We start from the raw sequence: 21005 nt of genomic DNA, 5'->3' as shown, positions 1-21005 counted from the left end.
TTGGCCCAATACTCTGAGATTGTGTCCCCATGTTCTACAGTTCATAGCCACGGGAAAACACCTCCCGTTATTTACCGAGGCAAGCCCCTTCTTAAATGTTTCAATGAGGTCACCTCCTATTCTAAATGTTAGAGATTACAGACCCAATTTCCCCAGCCCTTCAACCTTCTCATTCCTTAATGAACCCATACAGCAGAGTTCCTAAATATCCCAGAATAGCTCCTTTCTTAAACACGGACTCCAAAACTGCACACTGTATTCTAGGTTTAATTTTATCAAAGCCCTGTAGAGGTGCATGACTTCTTTATCCTTGTGTCCCTTGCAATAAAAGCCAACATTTCATTTGCTGTCTTAATTGCTTCCGACACTTGCATTTAGTATTCCTTGTATAAAAATGTTTAAGTCTCTGTGAACGAATTCCGAGCATTTTCTTGAGTGACATGAGCTGGAAAATCAACATGATTCCCATAATATTGCACATGGGCTGTGATGTACTGTGCATGTTTTTTCGGTCTTGTTGAAAACACATTTAACTTTATTCTTCTTCTTCTCCTCCTCAGCCAAATCTCCTCATTTCCGTCGCCTGCAAAATGTAGAAGTTAATGCTGGGCAGAATGCGACTTTCCAATGTATGGCCAATGGACAGACCACATTCTCTGACAAACTGTGGCTACAGGTAAAAAAGAATTAAATGGATATTAACAGTCACTTGGTAGCACAGACCTCTGATATTGCTGAACAGGAGACATGCTGTCAAAGCTTATCACCATGAGCAATGCAAGAATATCACATTTTAAAGGGAACAACAACTTAGACTGCAGGTGAAAGTTGGCACAGAATGGTTGGCAAACAGAATAATTGGTCAACACAATGGCATGAAAAATGCAACAGGGAGCAGTTGTACCAATGCTTTTATTTGATTGAAAAGTGCAATGACTGGACAAATTCCCTTTGCCTGTTGGTCTTCGCATATAATGTTATATTATTTCTAGCAAATGCAAGTGAGTCACATTGCAAGCTTGACTAACAAACATTAGTTTAATCTTAAGTTGACGGTTAGCATAATTCTTAGCACATTTGGGAATGTTCTGTAAATATTGTCCAAACACAAGAATTGCATCTAATGTTGGACATATTGCTCTGAGTTTTCCAAGCATGGGCTGGCTAAGTCAGCACACTGCTTGGTGAGAACAGCCGAAGAAACAAGTTGTTTGATATGAGCTGCTAGTCATTGGGATGTATGTGCTTATGTAGGTTCTGTGTATGAACAATACAATCCACTCCAATAGAGTCTTGGGTCGTAGAGATGTACAGGACAGAAACAGATCCTTCGGTCCAACTCGTCCATGCAGACCAGATATCCCAACTTAATCTAGTTCCATTTGCCAGCACCTGGCCCATATCCCTCCAAACCCTTTCTATTCATATACCTATTCAGAAGTCTTTTAAATGTTGCAATTGTACCAGCCTCCACCACTTCCTCTGGCAACTCATTCCATACACGTACCACCCTCTGTGTGAAAAAGTTGCCCCTTAGGTCCCTTTTATTTCTTTCCCCTCTCCCCTAAACCTATGCCCTCTAGTTCTGGACTCCCCACCCCTTGGAAAAGACTTTGTCTATTTATCCTATCCATGCCCCTCATGATTTTATAAACCTCTATAAGGTCATCCTTCAGCCTCTGATGCTCCAGGGAAAACCACTTTTTTAAATAGGACAGAAATGCTTTCTCTTTATAAATATAATCAATTTGTTTTTTGGCAGTGACTTCAAGATTTTAATGGCTCAGTGCTCAAAAGTGATTCTTATTCCTTCAAGGGCTTTTCCTAAACAAAAAAAGGCACATTGTGATATGTCTCAAGGGCAATATATCAGTAAATCTATAAGAGATATGACGACAATATCAACACCATATCATAGCATGTGACCTGAGGATATAAAGGTCTCATGTGCCTCCTTTCTCCAGGATTACTCACTACTGGACACTTGCTCCTTTTTGTAACCTATTAGATGAATATTATTTCATGCACCTATTCCATGTGATATGTTCTCATTGGAAAAAAGAAGGCTGAGAGGGGATTTGACAGAGACATACAAGATGATCAGAGGATTAGATAGGGTAGACAATGAAAGTCTTTTTCCTAGGATGCTGACGTCAGCTTGTACGAGGGGGCTTAACTACAATTTGAGGGGTGATAGATTTAAGACAGATGTCAGAGGCAGGGTTCTTTACTCAGAGAGTGGTAAGGGTGTGGAATGCCCTACATGATAATTAACTCAGCCACATAAGGGAGATTTAAACAATGCTTGGATAAGCACATGGATGATGATGGGATAGTGTAGGGGACAGCGAGCTGAGAATAGTTCACAGGTCAGCACAACATCGAGGGCCGAAGGGCCTGTTCTGCGCTGTATTGTTCTATGTTCTATATTCTATGTATTCTTTGTTTATAACTGATTGTAATAAACATCTATTGAATCCTTTAATACCATGATATCCACACTCAGTTACTGGGTGTATCCAGTAAAATGTCCCAGTGGAGGCAAACCTTACCATATAATAAACCCACTTGCTCTATTTTTCATGGTTGTTCTAGCACTGGAAACCATTTCTCTCTATTTACTCTATTTACCTCATCACTTTGAACAACTCCTTATAAGTTATGAATGGAGGAAAAACTCAGCTCCTGTGTATGAGCATAATTGAAGTTCCTCATCCGAGATAGAATTTTATTAAATTAGCTAATGTTGATTCGTGTGGACACTGAGAGCTAAAGATTGTGTCCTAATAATAAACAACCACTTAGAGGAGAGGAAGAGGTAAGACAAAACAGACAAAGAGTACCATTAAATGATGATACTGATGGTGTGAATGTCACATCAGATGTATTTGTTACATTTAATTCCAATTTATTTCATATTTGTAATGTATACTCTTTGAGGAGATTTTGGGTGTTCAGTGATGCAACTATTATAAAATATTTTAGATTGCACGCAAGTATTTTTTTTCTATTTTAAAATGATCATCCAGTGGTAATGAAAAAAAATCAGCTTTTAAATCGGCCTCACTACTTTGGTGATTAAAGTACTGTAGCTGTTGTCACAGCCTCACTACATAACTGCTGATCCACCAACCTGATGTACTGCTGTGAAGCTGAGAAAGGAGGCAATCACTGAGTGAGTGTGGAAGATACACGAGGAGTAATAAGGAAGAAGTGACATGTAGGATGCTGCTTGTTAAGTCTTGAGTAGCCTGTCTGGCACTAGTGACCATTTTGCAAGCCATGATAGGTCTTTACTGTGTATCTCAACACAGGCATTATTGATGTCTTTCTGTTGTAAGAATATTCATATTTTATTAGATCCCTTTGAGTTCTGAAGTAGATACATACACTACATTTACTAAATTGTGTCCTTTGGGTTCATTTTAAATTAAACAGTTTTCTTTAGCTTTCAAAATCCACATGTAGATTTTCAGGTGAACTCTGGCAGATATTTAATTTGTCTCAGTCTCTCTGAGTTAGGGAGGGAAATGAAACTGGGGACCTTTCTTGATTGCTATCCCTCTACACGTTCAAAGGGAAAAATTTGCATGAATATAGCTCTTTTCACAACCTCATGACATGTCAAAGTGGCTTTATGTCCCATGGAGGAATACTGAAAAGTAATCACTATTACAGTGTAGAAAATGTGGCAGTTAAATTACATCTAGCAACTCCCATAAGCATTAATGAAACGTGGCCAGATGATCTGTTCTTTATGTAATGTTCTTGAAGCCATAATGCCAGGTTAAAATTGTCTTTTAACATTGCATTATGAGTAGAACTTAAACCCATGACTCACCATTCAAGGCTATGGCTCAATGTTTGGAAAATTGGTCTAGAACATGGAACATTGAAATGTACAGCAGAGGAACAGGCCCTTTGCTCCACTATGTCTGTACTGACCATGATGCCATTCTAAACCTAACCCATCTGCCCGCACATAGTCCATATCCCTCTATTCCCTGCTTGTTCATGTGTCTGCTTCTACTGGCAGCACATCCCAGGCATCTAGCACCCTCTATGTAAAAACCCTTCCTCGCACATCTCTTCTAAACTTTCCCCCTCTCACCTTAAACCTAGTATTTGACATTTCCACTGTGCGAAAAGATGCTGATTATCCACCCTAATCCATATCTCTTATATTTTATATACTTTTATCTGGTCACCCTTATGGCCTTCAACACTCTCACGAAAGCAATCCAAGTTTGTCTAACCTCTTCTTCTAGTGAATACACTCCAATCCAGGATACATCCTGGTAAACGTCTTTTGCACCCTCTGCAATGCCTCCCACCATATTCCGACAGTGCAGGAACCAAAATTGCATATAATACTCTAAATGTGGCCTAACTGAAGTCTTATACAGCTGCAACATGACTTGCCAACTTTTATTCTCAGTGTCCTGACTGATGAAGGCAGGAATGCCATATGCCTTCTTCACCATCTTATTCACTTGGGTTGCCACTTTGAGGGAGTTATGGACTTGGACTACAAAATCCCTCTGTATTGTTAGTATTCCTAAGTGTCCTGCCATTTACTGTGTTCTTTCCTCTTGCATTTGACCTCCCAAAATGCATCACCTCACATTTGTCCAGATTAAACTCCATCCATCATTTCTTCAACTAACTTTCCAACTGATCTATATCCTGCGGTATCCTTTGGGGAAAGATTTAAGAGGGACATGCAATTTTTTTCATGCAGGTGATTGTATGGAATAAGCTACTAGAAGAGGTGCTGGAGGTGGGTACAATTACAACATTTAAAAGGCATCTGGATGGATACGTGAATAGGAAGGGTTTAGAGGAATATGGGCCAAATGGGACAAGATTAGGTTACAAAGTTAAAAATCAAACAACACCAGGTTATAATCCAACAGGTTAATTTGGGAGCACTAGCTTTCGGAGCGCTGCTCCTTTATCAGGTGGTTGTGGAGAATAAGATTGTAAGCCACAGAATTTATAGCAAAAGTTTACAGTGTGATGAAACTGAAATGATATATATTGAAAAAGACCTGGATTGTTTGTTAAGTCTCTAATTTTTTAGAATGGTTTCAATTCTTTCATATATAAATCGCAAAACGTTTTTAAAAGTTACATTCTCAAGTGAACTTTAACAATTGATGTCATGTCGGTCCAGATTGCATTGAAGGTGTGAGGTGCCCTGTGTGAGACAGTCTGTGCCACAATGTTCAGACTGATTCTAATCTAAAACGTGGATTCACAGAATCTTACATGGATCCATGTAGTGTTTGAGCAAAGTAAAATGTGGTTCTGCAAGTATAAAATCACCCCACAAACTTATGTGTGTGTGTGTGTGTGTAGTGTAATGGGGTCACCTGTAGTGTGACATGAACCCAAGGTCCCAGTTGAGGCCTTCCCTATGGGTACCAAACTGGCTATCAGCCTCTGATCAGCCACTTTGTGTTGTAGTCTGTCCCGAAGTCCGCCTTGGAGGACGGTCACCCGAATGTCCGAGGTCGAATGTCCCAGACCGCTGAAGTGTTCTCCGACTGGGAGGGAACACTCCTGTCTGTTGATTATTGTGCAGTGTCCATTCATCTGTTGCCGCAGCCTCTGCTTGGTCTTGCCAATGTACCATGCCTCAGGGTAACCTTGTCTGCAGCATGTGAGATAGACAACATTGGCTGAGTCGCATGAGTACCTGCCACGTACATGGTGGGAGGTGTCCCCACACGTAATAGTGGTATCTGTGTTAACATTCTGACATTTCTTGCAGCATCTACCGTGACAATGTTGTATGGTATTGTCCTGAAAGCCGTGCAGTTTGCTATAAACAATGATCTGTTTGAGGTTTGATGGCTGTTTAAAGGCGAGCAGTGGCGGTGTGAGGAAGGTCTTGGCTCATCCTCATTGATAATGTGTTGCAGGCTGCAAAGAACATGGCGTAGTTTTTCAGCTCCTGGGAAGTACAGAACAACGAAGGGTACCCTGTCGGTTCCAGCATGTGTCTGTCTCCTGAGAAGGTTATTCCGGGTTCTTGCTGTGACACGTCGGAACTCATGGTCGATGAATTGAGCATCATACCCCGTTCTTATGAGGGCAACCTTGAGTACTTCCAGGTGCCTGTCACGTTCCTCCTCATCTGAACAGATCCAGTGTATGCATAGGGCTTGTCCATAAGGGATGGCTGTTTTAATGTGTTTTGGTGGAAGCTGGAAAAGTGTAGCATCATGAGGTTATTCATGGGTTTGCAGTAGAGTGTGGTGCTGAGGTGCCCATCCTTGATGGAGATGCATGTATCCAAGAATGAGACAGATGGTAGAGAGTAGTCGATGGTGAACTTGATGGTGGGATGAAACTCGATAATATCACTATGTACTTGTTTCAGTGACTCCTTACCATGTGTCCAGAGGAAGAAAATGTCATCAATGCACCTGGTGTATAGTGTTGGTTAGAGGTCCTGAGAAGAGAAGAAGTCTTGTTCGAACCTGTGCATGAAAATCTTGGGATATTGAGGAGCACATTTGGTCCCCATGGCTGTTCCATGAGTCTAGATGAAGAACTGGTTGTCAAAGGTTAAGACATTGTGATCGAAGATAAAGCAGATGAGTTGTAGGATGGTGCTCGGAGATTGGCAGTTGTTGGTGTTGAGTACTGAGGCTGTTGCCGCGATGCCGTCATTGTAGGGGATGCTGGTGTAAAGTGCTGAAACATCCATTGTGACGAGGAATGTTCTCGGTTTGACTGGTCCATGGATGCTGAGTTTTTGTATGAAATCTGTTGTGTCACAACAGAAGCTGAGGAGGCCCCTGAACAATGGGTTTCAAGATGCCTTGGACATTCCAGAGAGGTTCTCACACAGGGTCCCATTGCCTGATACGATGAGATGTCCTGGTGTGTTGGTTTTGTGTATCTTTGGAAGGCAGTAGAAGTCATATGCGAGAAGTATGTAGGATAAGGGCACGTAGGGAACTCTGAAGGACTGGATCCAAAGTCCTGATCAATGTGTTTAGTTTGTAGGTGTGCTGTTTGGTTGGATCGGCCGGTAGTTGCCTGTAGTGTTCCTGTTGTTCAGTTGTCGGTACACTTCCTTGCAGTAATCTGTTTTGAATGATGATGGCTCCTCCTTTATCTGTTGGTTTGAGGACAATGTTGTGATTGGTTTCGAGAGCATGGATGGCGTTGCATTGTGAATGGATGATGTTTTGCTCTACCTTGAGGGTACGGCTGATGAATCTGGCATTTATATATTTCCTGATGGTTTGAGCATAAATGTCAAGCCCAGGGCAGCGGCCCTCCGGTGAGGTCCAAGTTGACTCCTTCTTTGGTCGCTCCTCTATGGATCCCTGTGATGACTGGTCTGATTCCTCAGTGGGTCACTGGGATCACTGCTGGCATCTTGAAACAATTCCCGGAGTCTCATTCATCTGGTGAACTCCTCCGTATGTGCTGCAAGAACCAAAGGGTCCATTTTGGTGGTGGGGCAGAAATTGAGACCTCTGCTAAGAACTTCAATCTCTTCTGGTTGAAGGGTGTGGTCTGATAAGTTGACGATCAACTTCCCCTCGGTGATACCATTATCCACTGTGGTGCCAGGGTGGGCTTGGCTACTGCTGGTGGTGATGCCACGTTTCTCCAGTTTCTTGCTCTTGGTGTGCATGTGCGTGGTGTAGTTTTGTTGTCTTGCCTGTTTGGCAATGTCCTGTAACTGTACTGCTGTGTCCTGGGTGTAGGCTAAGTGTGTAGACTCCATCTTAGTTTCAAGGTTGTGGCACCTGCTGTAGAATTGGTGCACGAGATGATTGAGGAGTTTGCGAGAGGTACGGTGACAAAGTCTCTCTGTGTAGTCTGTGTTGTAGGTCAACTTGAGCAGGTTCGTGATCTGTAATCCTTTTGGGATCTTTCCTGCTTTCCTGCATTTCTGTCGAAACTTGACTTCTGTGTCTATATGCACGATCTTCTTTAAGGCGGCAGTTAGTGGCATCGATGGTAGTTATGATTTGGAAATGCCAGTGTTGGACTGGCAGGTTATAGTCCAACAGGTTTATTTTGAAGCACTAGCATTCAGAGTGCTGCCCCCTCCTCAGGTGGTTAGGATAGAATATCTGGCCAACATTGATGAGTTGGACCAAATGGTCTGTTTCCATGCTGTATAACTCTATCACTGTTTGGTAACCTTCCTTGCTCCCCAAAACCGCTGAACTTTCCTATTGTCTGCAAACTTACTAATAAGATCTCCTACGTTTTCATCCAAATCATTTATATATATTACAGGCAATAAAGGTCCCACAACTGATTCTTGTGGAGCCCTATTGGTCACAGACCTCCAGTCAGAAAAACACCCCCTATAACTACCTTAATCTTTTATGACCAAGCCAATTTGATATCCAATTTACCAAAATACCCTGGATACCTTGTGTACATCTCATGTAGTTTTGTTGGGATAGAAGAAGGGCCTCTTTTGTACCGTATGATTCTATGACCAATTGAGAGTTGAGAATCATGGCTGACATCTTGATAGAGGATTAGTCTGGGCAGGGTCAGACTCTGTTGTGTTCATTGACAGGCTGCTTGGCGCAACTTGTAAAGAACAGCGGGGTACAAAAGGACATGTAAAATCAAATATATTATTCTTAATTACCCATGCTTTCTATTATGTAGCAGCTGTGAGCTGTGAACAATTCCCAGTGGATTTTGCTTTATGAATATCTTAATAGTCACTTGTCATTTCTCTTCCTGCTTTGGTTGGGAAGCTCTTTGCATGTGTATAATTCGTGAGCACCAGGTGCCCTTTGTTACCTTGACTAAGTGCTTATTAGTTATTTGTGAGCCTGGATCATTTGTGCCACCAGGTAACTCAGACAGAGAATGGCATCGTTGAACCTGATCATTTCAAACAGTATCGACACACTCACAGCAGGGATGCTCAGATCTGCGGCAGGAGTCTTTGGCTGATTATAAATCTAACCTTCAGACATGAGACAAAAGAAATTTAACTCCTCTGTGGCTGAGACTGTGGGTTGGAGTTGGTGTCTTTCTAGTGCATTGGTTAGCACTGCAGGTTGTGAAAATTGTATAAGTGTTAGCTAAGTAGCTGGACCATCATACATAGTGGGGCAAAATGGCTCTAATGTGTGCTTCCAGCTAGTGAGATTCCAACCTGGAAGCATATACTCAGGCAGCGAGGCCTACTAATTCTAACTGGTCAGTTAATCATTTCATATCACCCGTTCTGCCAGCTGCACATAATATACCTCAGTGAGGCTAGAATGGGTAAAGATAGAGGACAGGAAAAGCACATACCTTTTCACTCCAGGTGTTTTGTTGTAAGTCAAGACAAGGTGAGAGATTTCCCAGGGGACAGATCCCGAATCACCAAATGGGAGGGAAAGACACAATGATTCTAACAAATGTTGTGGCTGAGAAACTCCCAGGGTTGGTTGGAATAGTTTTACAGGCCACCTATGCAATGAGGAGGCAATGGCCTCGTGGTATTATCGTTGGACTCAGGTAATGTTCAGGGGAATGTTGTGCTGGAAAAGCACAGCAGGTCAGGCAGCATCTGAGGAGCAGGAGGATCGACATTTCAGTCAAAAACCCTGAACTTTTGACCGAAACATCGATTCTCCTCTTCTTCAGATGCTGCTGTGCTTTTCCAGCACCACACTCTCGACTCTGACCTCCAGCATCTGCAGTCCTCACTGTCTCCTAATGTTCTGGGGAGCCGAGTTCAAATCCCGCCTCGGCAGATAGTGGAACTTGAAGTCAATAAAAAAGAATTCCGGAATTACAAGTCTAATGGTGACCATGAATCCATTGTTGATTGTTAGAAAACCCATCTGGATCACTGATATCCTTTAGGGAAGGAAACTGCTATCCTTACCTGGTCTGGCCTACACGTGAGTCCAGATCGCAGCAATGTGGTTGACTTTAACTGGGTGGACAGTAAATGCTGGCCTAGACAGAGACAGGAGAAAGTGAGGACTGCAGATGCTGGAGACCAAATTTGAAAAATGTGGTGCTGGAAAAACACAGCAGGCCAGGCAGCATCCGAGGAGCAGGAGAATCGACGTTTCGGACATAAGTCCTTCTTCAGAAGCACCCACATCCCACGAATGAATTTTAAAACAACATCAAACTCAGCCCACAGCCTTAATGGCACCCATCCTGTCAGTTCCTTATGGGAGAGCTCAACTGAAATCTGTGTTGAGCCATTGCTGTTTAGCCATCAGTTCCTCCCTGGCAAAGACAGTATTGTTTGATTGTATGTAACAATGGAATGAGTGCATTTTCCTTTTACTAGTTAATTCATATTTCCTTCCTTTCTTTCCAGCGACGCAGTGGGAAGGACACTCCCATGAAGGAGACCAAGGTGCTGAATTACCGTCGATTTGTAGCAACTTTCAATGTGGCGAACACTATGCGGAGTGACACTGACCACTATCGCTGCGTGATTGAATCCCAGGGAGGCTCCGGTGTTTCCAACTATGCCGAGTTAGTTGTGAAAGGTTTGTTTGTGATTTCTCTATCCTCTTCCACTTAACGTGAGGTTTGTTTTCCCAGGCCTCTGATGAGAATGCCCTTGTTAATTGGAAAGAAAGTTGATGCAGCACCAAGATTACTTTTCACAAAGCTCACTGACCAAATAAAAATCAGAACATTGTTGGATAAAGGTAAACTTCTGGAAACCTGAAAGGAACAACAGAAAGTGCTGGAGAAACTCAGCAGCATCTCTGGAGACAGGAAGCGTTAATGGAAGTTGCACCCATTGTTAAGGTTATATGCATGCAAGGTCATTATTAGGATTTGGATGTGCACAGTATTTACAGCAAACTGGGGGCATAGCTGGGCGTTATGTCCACAAGGGATGCGTGAGCTGGGCAAGAAACTTAAATTTGGTTTCCTTTTGTGCTGCAACAATAGTGGCACAGTTTTGTAATATGCTTTTGAAATGCAGATTCTCTTTAAACATGTACCCACTGGAAGCTGAGCCACTTGGATAGACATTGCATAATTAAAGTTTAGAAGTTTTATATGTTTACTACACACTGTCAAGGACCGAAATAGTATTGGTACTCTTCATTCCAAGATTATTCCGCACAGGATGATCTTCATTGGCACTGTGGCTATTAACGTAACTATTTGAAAGAGAGAAAGCATAAAAATTTTCTCTGCTTTTAAGACAGAAAATTCCGGTCTCCAACTGACTCTAACTCTCAGTAAGCTGCAGGCATTGTTGCAGGCGTAGTCACTGTGAGCCCCTCAAAGTCATCAGCAGTAAAAACTGGCAGTCTGCAAGTTTGTTGTAATGACGTGTTAATTGATAGTATTGCTCTGAAATTACATGATTTATTGTCTGTGAATAGAATCAATTTGAAACTGGCAGAAAGACCGTTTCAAAATGGACACCGTAGGAGTTTGCCAAAGAGAGATATTTTGGAGATTCAATTCTTCTTCAAACAATGTGAACAATTTTCGGGCTAAACAGAAACAAGCTGAAGACTGCCGGGAATCACAGTTTTGCTAGCCAACCGTTCCATTCCGTGCACAAGGCTTCACAACACCTTTGCATCTCTTTGTATTTTTATCCCATATTCCTCCCTCACCTTTTCTATCGCTCCATAAATCCCACTTACCCACTACTCCTTCTCTTTCAATGGAGAATTCGGAAAAGCTCCACAGGGTAATTAGCTAACAAAAGGTGTTCTCACAACAGGGCAGGCTGACTTAGCTGTGCTATCAACAAAGATTTGACAAAATATCTTTTCTCATTTTTTAAAATTTGTCTTTCTCCCCACAAATTGTAATTGGTGGAAACATTCTTCTCAGCTGTGAGAAAGCAAATTGCTTTCTTTTTTTCAGTATGTCAAATTAATCTGGAACAGAACAGCACAGTCAGTCATTTGTTGCAAGTGTGTCCTCCTCTCAGTCATTGAGCTTTAGAGTTGTATAGTATGGAAACAGACCCCTTGGTCCAACTCATCCATGTTGACCAGATATCCTAAATAAATCTAGTTCCATTTGCCAGCATTTGGCCATATCCCTCTAAACCCTTTCTATTCATATACCCACCCAGATGCCTTTTGGATGGTCGGTGTGGACTTGGTGGGCCAATGGGCCTGTTTCCATACTGTAGGGGACCTTATCTAATCTAATCCACCACCTCCTCTGACAGCTTGTTCCACACACACGTACCACCCTCTCATGAAAAAGTTGACCCTCAAATACTTCCCCTCTCCCATTAAAACTGTGCCCTCGAATCTTGAATGCACCTACCCTGAGTAAAAGACCTTGGCTACTTACCTTATCCATGCCCCTCATGATTTTATAAACCTCTCTAAGGTCACCCCTCAGCCTCCGACGTTCAAGGGAAAACAGCCCCAACCTATTCAGTCTCCCCCTATAGTTCAAATACTCCAATCCCAACAACATTTTTGTGAATCTTTTCTGAACCCTTTCAAGGTTAACAACATTTTTTTTTATAGCAGGGAAATGAGAATTGAACTCAGTATTGCAGAGTCCAACACAGTATTGCATAAGCAATGTCCTGCACAGTCACAGGAAGGGATAGTGAGGACTGCAGATGCTGAAGAGTCAGAGTTGATAAAATGTGATGTTGGACAAAGTGCAGCAGGTCAGGCAGCATCTGAGGAGCAGGAGAGTCAATGTATTGGGCATAAGCTCTTCATCAGGACAGGAGAGGGGGAATGGGGCTGAAAAATAAATAGAGGGGAGGGTGATTGAGGCTGGGGGAAAGGTAAGTGGGATGATGATAGGTGGATGAAGGTAGAGGGTTATTGTGATAGGTCAGTGGAAAAGGTGGAGCAGATAAGTGAAAGGAAGATGGACAGGTAGAACAGGTCAAGAGGTGGTGAAGAGTCGGAGATCCATTAGGAGAACTGTTTCTGGAGGCTTTGGACTTGCTGTAGGCAGCAGTTTGGTCCAAGTTGAGACAGTCTCAATTTGTACCAAACTGGGCCAACCATTTCCTACAGCAAGACCAAAGCCTCCAGAAACTGTTTTCCCAATGGATCTCCCACTTAGCACTGCCCTCTTGACCTGTTCTACCTGTCCATCTTTCTTCCCACCTATCTGGTCCACCCTTCCCACTGACCTATCACAAGAACTACCTTCATTCACCTATCACCATCCCTCCTACTTTTCCCCCAGCCCCACCCCTCCCTTTATTTATTTCTTAGCCCCTTTCCCCCTCCCCAAGCCCAGTGAAGGGTCCTGCCTGAAACATCGACTCTCCTGCTCCTCGGATGCTGCCTGACCTGCTGTGTTTTCTCCAGTGCCACACTTTATCAACCCTGTACAGCTGCAACATAACATCCCAACTCCTATACTCAATGCACTGACCAATAAAGGCAGGCATGCTAAACACCTTCTTCAATGCCCTGTCTACATGTGACTCCACTTTGAAGGAACTATGAACCTGCACCCCAAGGTTACTTTGTTCAGCAACGCTCCCCAGGACCCTCCTGCCCTGATTTGCCTTACAAAATGCAACATCTCACATTTATCTAAGTTAAACTCAATCTGCCACTCCTCGGCCCATCGGCCCATCTGAGCGAGGTCCTGAGGTAACCTTCTGCACTGTCCACTACACCTCCCATTTTGGTGTCATCTGCAAACTTACTAACCATTTCTCCTATTTTTGCATCCATATAATTTATATAAATGACAAAAAACAGTAGACCAGGTAAAGGACAAGAATGTAGACAACACATGAATTCAGTTTGTGACATAAGACGTTTGGAAATTACTACTACTGAGATAGAGCACTCTCGCACAAAATGGGTTAATATGTGTTCTTGAGTTCAGTCGATGATGGAGGGGAATGGCACAGGGAGATAGGGATAAAGTAGTGCTTTGATTCATAGTTTTTGGGAATGTAGTGCTCTCTCAGTCTTTGACAGGCAACTTGGAACAGCACTACATAAAAATTATCTGGGAACACAGAAACAGATCTTGCAGCTCAAAAAGTCGAATCAGTGTATATCATGAGGAATACAAGTCCTAATCCCATGTACCTTCTCTGTCCCCTTATCCCTTTACTCACTATGTCTTCAGCCAACAGTCTAACCTTGACACGTTCTCTATTACATTCATTAACATTGGCAATGAATTCTGGAGCAACACAATCTTTCATGCCCTGGCTTCTTTATACAAAATATCTTACACGTAATCACGAAACTGGCTCTCTTCATTTTGCACTCCCTGGTCACTGGGCAGAAGCTGCTTATAATGACTTCCTCAATTCCTTCCAAAGTTTAAACCACCTTTCACTAATTCTCCCTTACTTTCCTCAGTTCTAATGAAAGCTGTTCTACAGAGTACCTCAGAAACAGAAGGTTTGAGCCGCATTTCAGTTCAAGGATTCTAAGTTATGCAGAGAGACACAGGAGAAAATTACCTCAAAAATTGGATGGGGAGAAGGCTGAGTTGAGGGGGATGGGGGGTGGGGGGGGGGGGAGAGCGGGTGGAGGGTAGTGGGGGGAGGGTTTGCTGATGGGTTGGAGGGGGTGGGTGGACCCAGAAAGCTGCGATATATATCCACCTGCATCTGAATTGGAATCAATAGGAAGGCACTGCACAGTGCTTTGATCCCAGACTTGCCTGAAAGTACAACATCAGCATTATGTATTTTCTCAGTCAGAGCCTCATTGGTTAAAGGAAAGGTAGCTAATGTATAATTCTTCAAAGTTCTGGTGTAGCCAATGCTTCATTTCAATGTAGAAACAAACTGCTGCAGATGCTGTAGTCTGTATTGAAGACAACAAATGTTGGAGATCGCAGTGAATCAGACAGCATCCGTGGAGAGAGAGCAAATTAACGTTTTGAGTCTAGATGACTCTTCATCAGAACTGAAGTAAATTGTGGAGGGAACAGCGTTTGTGCTATGGGGGGAGTGGGTGGAGGGTGCCGGTGAAGAAACAATGTTGTTAATTCAGCTTGAGTAATCACCGGCAGCATACACCCCCAGCACCACTGTTCCCCTCACCAACTCCCCAACCCCCCACCTCCCCAACTACAGCATAAATGCTGTCCCCTCCACACTTTACTTCAGCTCTGATGAAGAGTCATCTAGACTTGAAAGGCCAGCTTGCTGTCTCTCCATGGATGCTGTCTGATCCGCGGTGGTCTCCAGCATTTGTTAGCTTAACTTTGATGTTCTGGCAATCACTTTAGATTACAGTGTCGGAGACTGTGCATGTACCCTTGCTTTCTTGTTGCCATACCTCCTGTGCCTTGGAAGATCGTTGGAGAAATTGAAGTTTCATCCTTGGTTTTAAGTCTGAAAGAATAGAGGTGCCTTCCCCTGTATCCAATTTAAAATTTATTTTCTTGCAATCAGTCATGACGTCAGAGTAGCAGGAATTAGCTTGAAGGTGTATGACATTCTCCAAGAAGAATGTGTCTTGTTCCACAGTAGCATTAAATTCTTGGATGACGACACATTGGATTAGTTTGTGTTTAACCTTTTGTCCCACAGGCAGAAATATACTTATGTTGGTTCAGCAAGTCTGTTGTAAATGTCTGCCCCTTTTAGTCAACATGGCCCTCAGCATTGCTGGCTGGACAGTGTTACCACTGATGTGGAGCTTTCCCACCAGTGTGAGGTCAAGACTCAGGGCTGGGAGAGGGAGTGAGGTTTCTGCACCTTGTCCTGTTGCACCTGTTGAGTTAGTGGCATATGAGTCATTCCTGAGCTGAAACTTTATTGCTGGAACAGCACAGCAGGTCAGGCAGCATCTAGGGAACAGAAGATTCGACGTTTCGGGCACATGCCCTTCTTCAGGAATGACCTGAAGAAGGGCATGTGCCCGAAACGTCGAATCTTCTGTTCCCTAGATGCTGCCTGACCTGCTGTGCTGTTCCAGCAATAAAGTTTCAGCTTTGATCTCCAGCGTCTGCAGACCTCACTTTCTCCTCGCATATGAGTCATTCTCTAATTAAGAAACTTAATCCACTCGGAGTGTATAGTGTAGACCCAGGAAAGTTCCCTGTTCCCATGAATGAAAATAAGCTACATTTTATCATTGTAAGACCCTCTTTATACTGTAAACATGAAGATGCAGCCTTTAAGATGTAGTCCATTACCAGTTCATTTCTCAATGTTCCATATTGATAATTATTGGTTTTTGCTAAGGTCTTGGTGCCAGTGTGGGGTTAGGTTGAAGCTGGCTGCATTGTCCAGGATGAATATGACAAAGACAAGGATATTTCATTGTCTTGTGTTTTTGTTATTTGTGTTGTGATAGCAGACAGTGTTATACCGAGGCTTTTGCTATTTGCCGTTGCTGGTGAGGTGCTGAAGTCCTTTGACTCAATTTTGCTTCCCTTCAGTTTTCTCATCTCTTGCTCCCGTTGGTTTGCTGGGCTGGCCTCATCCTTCACTCATTTCACTGCACTGTCACTGGGCTTCTCTCCAGCTGACCCTTTATTGGTTGCAGCCATTTCTGGTTATGATCACTGCTGCCATCATGTAATGAAATCAGGTCTGGATAGAGGATACCCAAGTCAGTGAGCAATCTTTATTCAGGATAAACTATCCACTCATAGACGGCAAGAGAGGACATATATGGACCCTGACCCACTTACACCGTAGCTCTATGTGATCTGATGGCATCATGCCATAGTTCCTTATGCACAAACTCAGTGGCTATTATCACTGTAAAGCTATAGTTGACCTTTTACTCCACAGGATGAAGTAAAATTAATTTCTGAAAATCTGTGGTCCTTTGTTCTGGTGTAGTCACTATGAATTATGTGTCAGTAGCCTCCACATCAGCTTATTGACCAGGTTTCTTCACCAGTTCTATTTACTATCAATTCTCAAGGGGTACATCTTGAGAGACCACCACAGTCAATGGATGATGTAAGTTCACAGCCAAAAATTCCAAACCATTCTGAAACCACTCCCCCCCCAAAACTCCCTCCTTCCTCCCACCACCCCAACAACAGCTCGATCCAGGCACCTTTGTAAAAATACTCTGAATGTTCTCTAGCAGAAACTAGAGGTCACATTTTTGTGAAAGCCAGGCCTTCCTCAAACAAAACCCACATAAAAACAAACACGCCCAAAACCAAAATCTTTCAGATGCTGGGAATCCAAAATGAAAGTGGGAAATGCCCGAAATCCACAAGTCAGAAGGCATCAGTGGAGAGAAATAAATGGGAGCTGAATTTTCCTGGGACCACAGTGGCAGCCTTGGCTGCGTAGGGAATGGAGAGGGTAGATTTTCCACAGGCAGGGAAGTTTCCCAGAGCAGCTGTCTGCAACATGGTAGCAGATAGCTGGGTTTGTTAAAGGGCAGTCTGGTTAGAATCAAAGAAGGTTCTAAATGTTTTGCTAAGGATGGAGCCCATACAAGAGTGAGAGTTGAGGCAGGTGGAAATTAAAGTCGAAAAATCAACTATTATTTTGCGTCATCTGCTCCAGCAAAATTAAAGATGCCTGCCCGCAGTGTTAATCAGCTTGCATCAAAAATGTGATTTGAGATGCATCTTCACTGTCATCCTTGTTATCCATCACAAAGCTTTATTAATCTCCTGGGCAGAAGTGGGTACTGCAGATTCTGGAAATCAGAGCTGAGATTAGAGTGGTGCTGGAAAAGCACAGCAAGTCAGGCAGCATCCGAGGAGCAGGAAAATCAATGTTTAGGGCAAAAACCCTTCATTAACCTCCTGGCAAAGGCAGTTTGCAAAGTGCCGGATTATTATTGTTAGGCTTGTTCAGTTGGTACAGGAGGAGGTGGTGGAATGATAAGGAAACAATCAATTCCCCTCAGGCAAACATTGGTCTCTCTTATTTCCAGATTGGAGAATGTAGGGTGGATTTCCCCACGTGTGTGTGAAAACGTAAAGGGAGATTTTGAACACTTGTGATTGTGGTTGTACTGGTTCATATTTGTGAAACTGCGACCCTCATTTCCATGTCTCAGGCTCCTTCCTTTGGTTTTAATTTTAGTTCTTTTCCACTCGCATATGGAGCAGCACTTGGCCTCTCCAGAGCAGTGACAAGATGAGCTTTGATCTTTCAACGAAGTATCAAACACGCTGCTCATGAGGCAGTGGATAATTACAGCTTCTTTTGTTAGCTTTACATTACAATTCTCACAATACTTGCAGTCAGCATTGAAACTGATGGAGCAGCTCAAGGGCATAATTCCAAGAGCAGTAATGGAGTAGCAATAGAGTTAGGATAATTGCAAACTGTGTACATGCCCCATGACAGGAGCCTGCCCAGTTTGCGGGTTGAATCTTCAATCCCGACAACACTTAAAGTATTAAAATACTGCATGTATTTTATGAATATTGACAGAGCTCATTAATGTATATTGATGAGGCACTACATGAGCTTCACAGTGCAATCACGTTGGCTCAACCTGATTATGAGCAGTGCTGCAAAGGGGTTTTTGTTTGCAAAGACCTGCCTTGCATACATCTAATCTCGTCATATACTTATTAAAATTTGAATCTCTCCATGGTTTTGGCCCTCCTGTTCTCTGTAAACAAAGCAGCTCCACAAATCCCTGATCTGCGCTCCTCCAATTCTGAACCTTTTGCACATTTCCACATTTCTGCACTTCACTGATGGCTATACCTTCAGCCTCTAAACTCAAAAACCCCTTCCCTAAAGCCTTCTGCTTCTCTCCCTGCCTCTCCTCAATAACAGCTGTTTAGTCAGACATTTGATTATCTGTCTTAATACCTCTTTGCATGGCAAGTTGCCATGGAGTTAGGGGCAAGATAGGGGTTTGGCTGCCTGGCAGAAGGCAAAGAATGGCCTTTTTCAGAATGGCAGTGGGTGACCGGTAGAGATCCGCAGGGAACAGTGTTGGGACCGCAACGATTCACATCATACATTAACAATCTGGACAAAGGAACTGAGGACATTATTGATAGGTTTGCAGATGGCACAATGATACATTTGAGGAAGTGAGGTATTGTTGAGGAAGTGAGGAAGCTGCAAAAGGACTTGGACAGGCTCGGAGAGTGGGTAAAGAAGTGGCAGATAGAATACAGAGTGGCAAAGTCTGAGGTTATACATTTTGTTAGGAAGAATCAATGCATGAACTATTTTCTAAATGGGGAAAGGCTTTGGAAATCTGAAGCACAAAAGGACTTGGGAGTCATGGTTCTGTATTCTCTTAAGGTTGACATTCAGGTTCAGTTGGCACTTAGGAAGACAAATGCAATATTGGCATTCATTTTCAAGAGGGCAAAAATACAAGGGCAGCGATGTACTGTTGAGGCTATATAACACTCTGGTCAGACCACATTTAGAATATTGTGAACATTTTGGGCCAAGTATCTAAGTAAAGATGTGCTGGCATTGAAGAGGTCCAGAGGAGATTTACAAGAATGATACGGGGGATGAAGGGGATTGTCTTATGAGACATAGTTGAAGACTCTGAGTTTGTACTCAATAGAGTTGAGAAGAATGAGGGAGGGATCTGGTTGAAACCTACAGAATATGAGAAGCCTGGATTGAGTGGACATGGAGAAGGTATTCTCACCAATAAGAAAGACTAGGACCTGAGGACACTGCCTCAGAGGGAAGGGACAACGCTTTATAATTGAGATGAGGAGGAATTTCTTCACCCAGATGGTGGTGATTCTGTAAAACTCATTGCCACAGACATTGGGTGTATTTAAGACGCAGATAGATAGGTTCTTGATTAGTAAGAGATCAAAGTTTATGCAGAGAAGGAAAGAGAATGGGGTTGAGAAACATATCAGCCTTGATTGAATGGTGGAGCAGACTTGATGGACTGAATGGCCTAATTCTGCACCTAGGTCTTCTAGTCTTGTCACATTTTGTTTGATAAGGTTCCTATGAAGTGCCTTATTGGAGCATTTTACCTCATTAAAACTGCTATATAATTGCAAGTTGTTGTTTGAATCAAAGTTCAAAGATGGCCAGACCCCTAAAATGGTACACCAGGAAGGAATTCAAAATGAAAGAAATTATTAACCAGTATCAAAGAAGTGATTTGAATTAAATTTGAATTAAAAGGATCACATTATAAATAATATTAATTTGAATGCCAACTTCAGTTAGTAGGACATTTTGACTCCGTGTAATAAGGTTGTCAGTTCAAGAGACATTAACAAAAGAAAATGAAATTTGACATTGAAGTGCAGTATTGAGGGAAAGCTGAACTGCTACCAAATACCAACTTTGAAAAAAGATGTTAAACTGATGTGGTTCTGTTCGCCGAGCTGGAAATTTTTGTTGCAAACGTTTCGTCCCCTGTCTAGGTGACATCCTCAGTGCTTGGGAGCCTCCTGTGAAGTGCTTCTGTGGTGTTTCCTCCGGCATTTATAGTGGCCTGTCCCTGCCGCTTTCGGTTGTCAGTTTCACACAGTACCATACATCAGGAGCATTTCAGAACTGACAGCCAGACTACTGCGACCACTAGGACTTATAACAGCACACAAACCAACAGCCACCCTCAGACAACAACTCACCAGAACGAAGGACCCGATACCCAGCATGAGCAAAACTAATGTAGTGTACAAAATCCCATGCAAGGACTGCACAAAACACTATATAGGACAAACAGGAAAAATTGGATGTGCAATCCTTTGGCAAATGTAGGATCACTGATTGGCCACATTTTAACAGCCAGAAGGAGAGAAACGAGTACAGACACAAAGAGAATTCACAGACATTGAGATGGCCAAGCTGGTCACAATACCGACTGCAGCAGCTAGTCATCGAGACAGAGATGTACAGCACAGAAACAGACCCTTCGGTCCAACCCGTCCATGCCGACCAGATATCCCAACCCAATCTAGTCCCACCTGCCAGCACCCGGCCCATATCCCTCCAAACCCTTCCTATTCATATACCCATCCAAATGCCTCTTAAATGTTGCAATTGTACCAGCCTCCACCACATCCTCTGGCAGCTCATCCCATACACATACAACCCTCTGCGTGAAAAAGTTGCCCCTTAGGTCTCTTTTATATCTTTCCCCTCTCACCCT

The 21005-nt window shown here is 43.0% G+C and overlaps 1 protein-coding gene across 5 annotated transcripts in view; it reads left to right on the top strand.

The window, feature by feature from the left end:
• Positions 1-21005, top strand: part of LOC122548881 (receptor-type tyrosine-protein phosphatase mu-like) — a 701186-nt gene that overhangs the window by 165454 nt on the left and 514727 nt on the right. For all 5 annotated transcript variants that reach the window (XM_043687785.1, XM_043687784.1, XM_043687783.1 and 2 more), the window contains exons 4-5: positions 561-676; positions 10334-10508. In XM_043687785.1, the coding sequence (XP_043543720.1) occupies positions 561-676; positions 10334-10508 (291 nt within the window). The remainder of the gene's footprint in view (positions 1-560; positions 677-10333; positions 10509-21005) is intronic.

The sequence above is a fragment of the Chiloscyllium plagiosum genome, chromosome 4, assembly GCF_004010195.1.
Source record: "Chiloscyllium plagiosum isolate BGI_BamShark_2017 chromosome 4, ASM401019v2, whole genome shotgun sequence".
In the NCBI taxonomy this organism is placed as follows: domain Eukaryota; kingdom Metazoa; phylum Chordata; class Chondrichthyes; order Orectolobiformes; family Hemiscylliidae; genus Chiloscyllium; species Chiloscyllium plagiosum.
The sequence above is the reverse complement of the archived record's forward strand: the minus strand, read 5'-3'. Positions and strand labels throughout refer to the sequence as shown.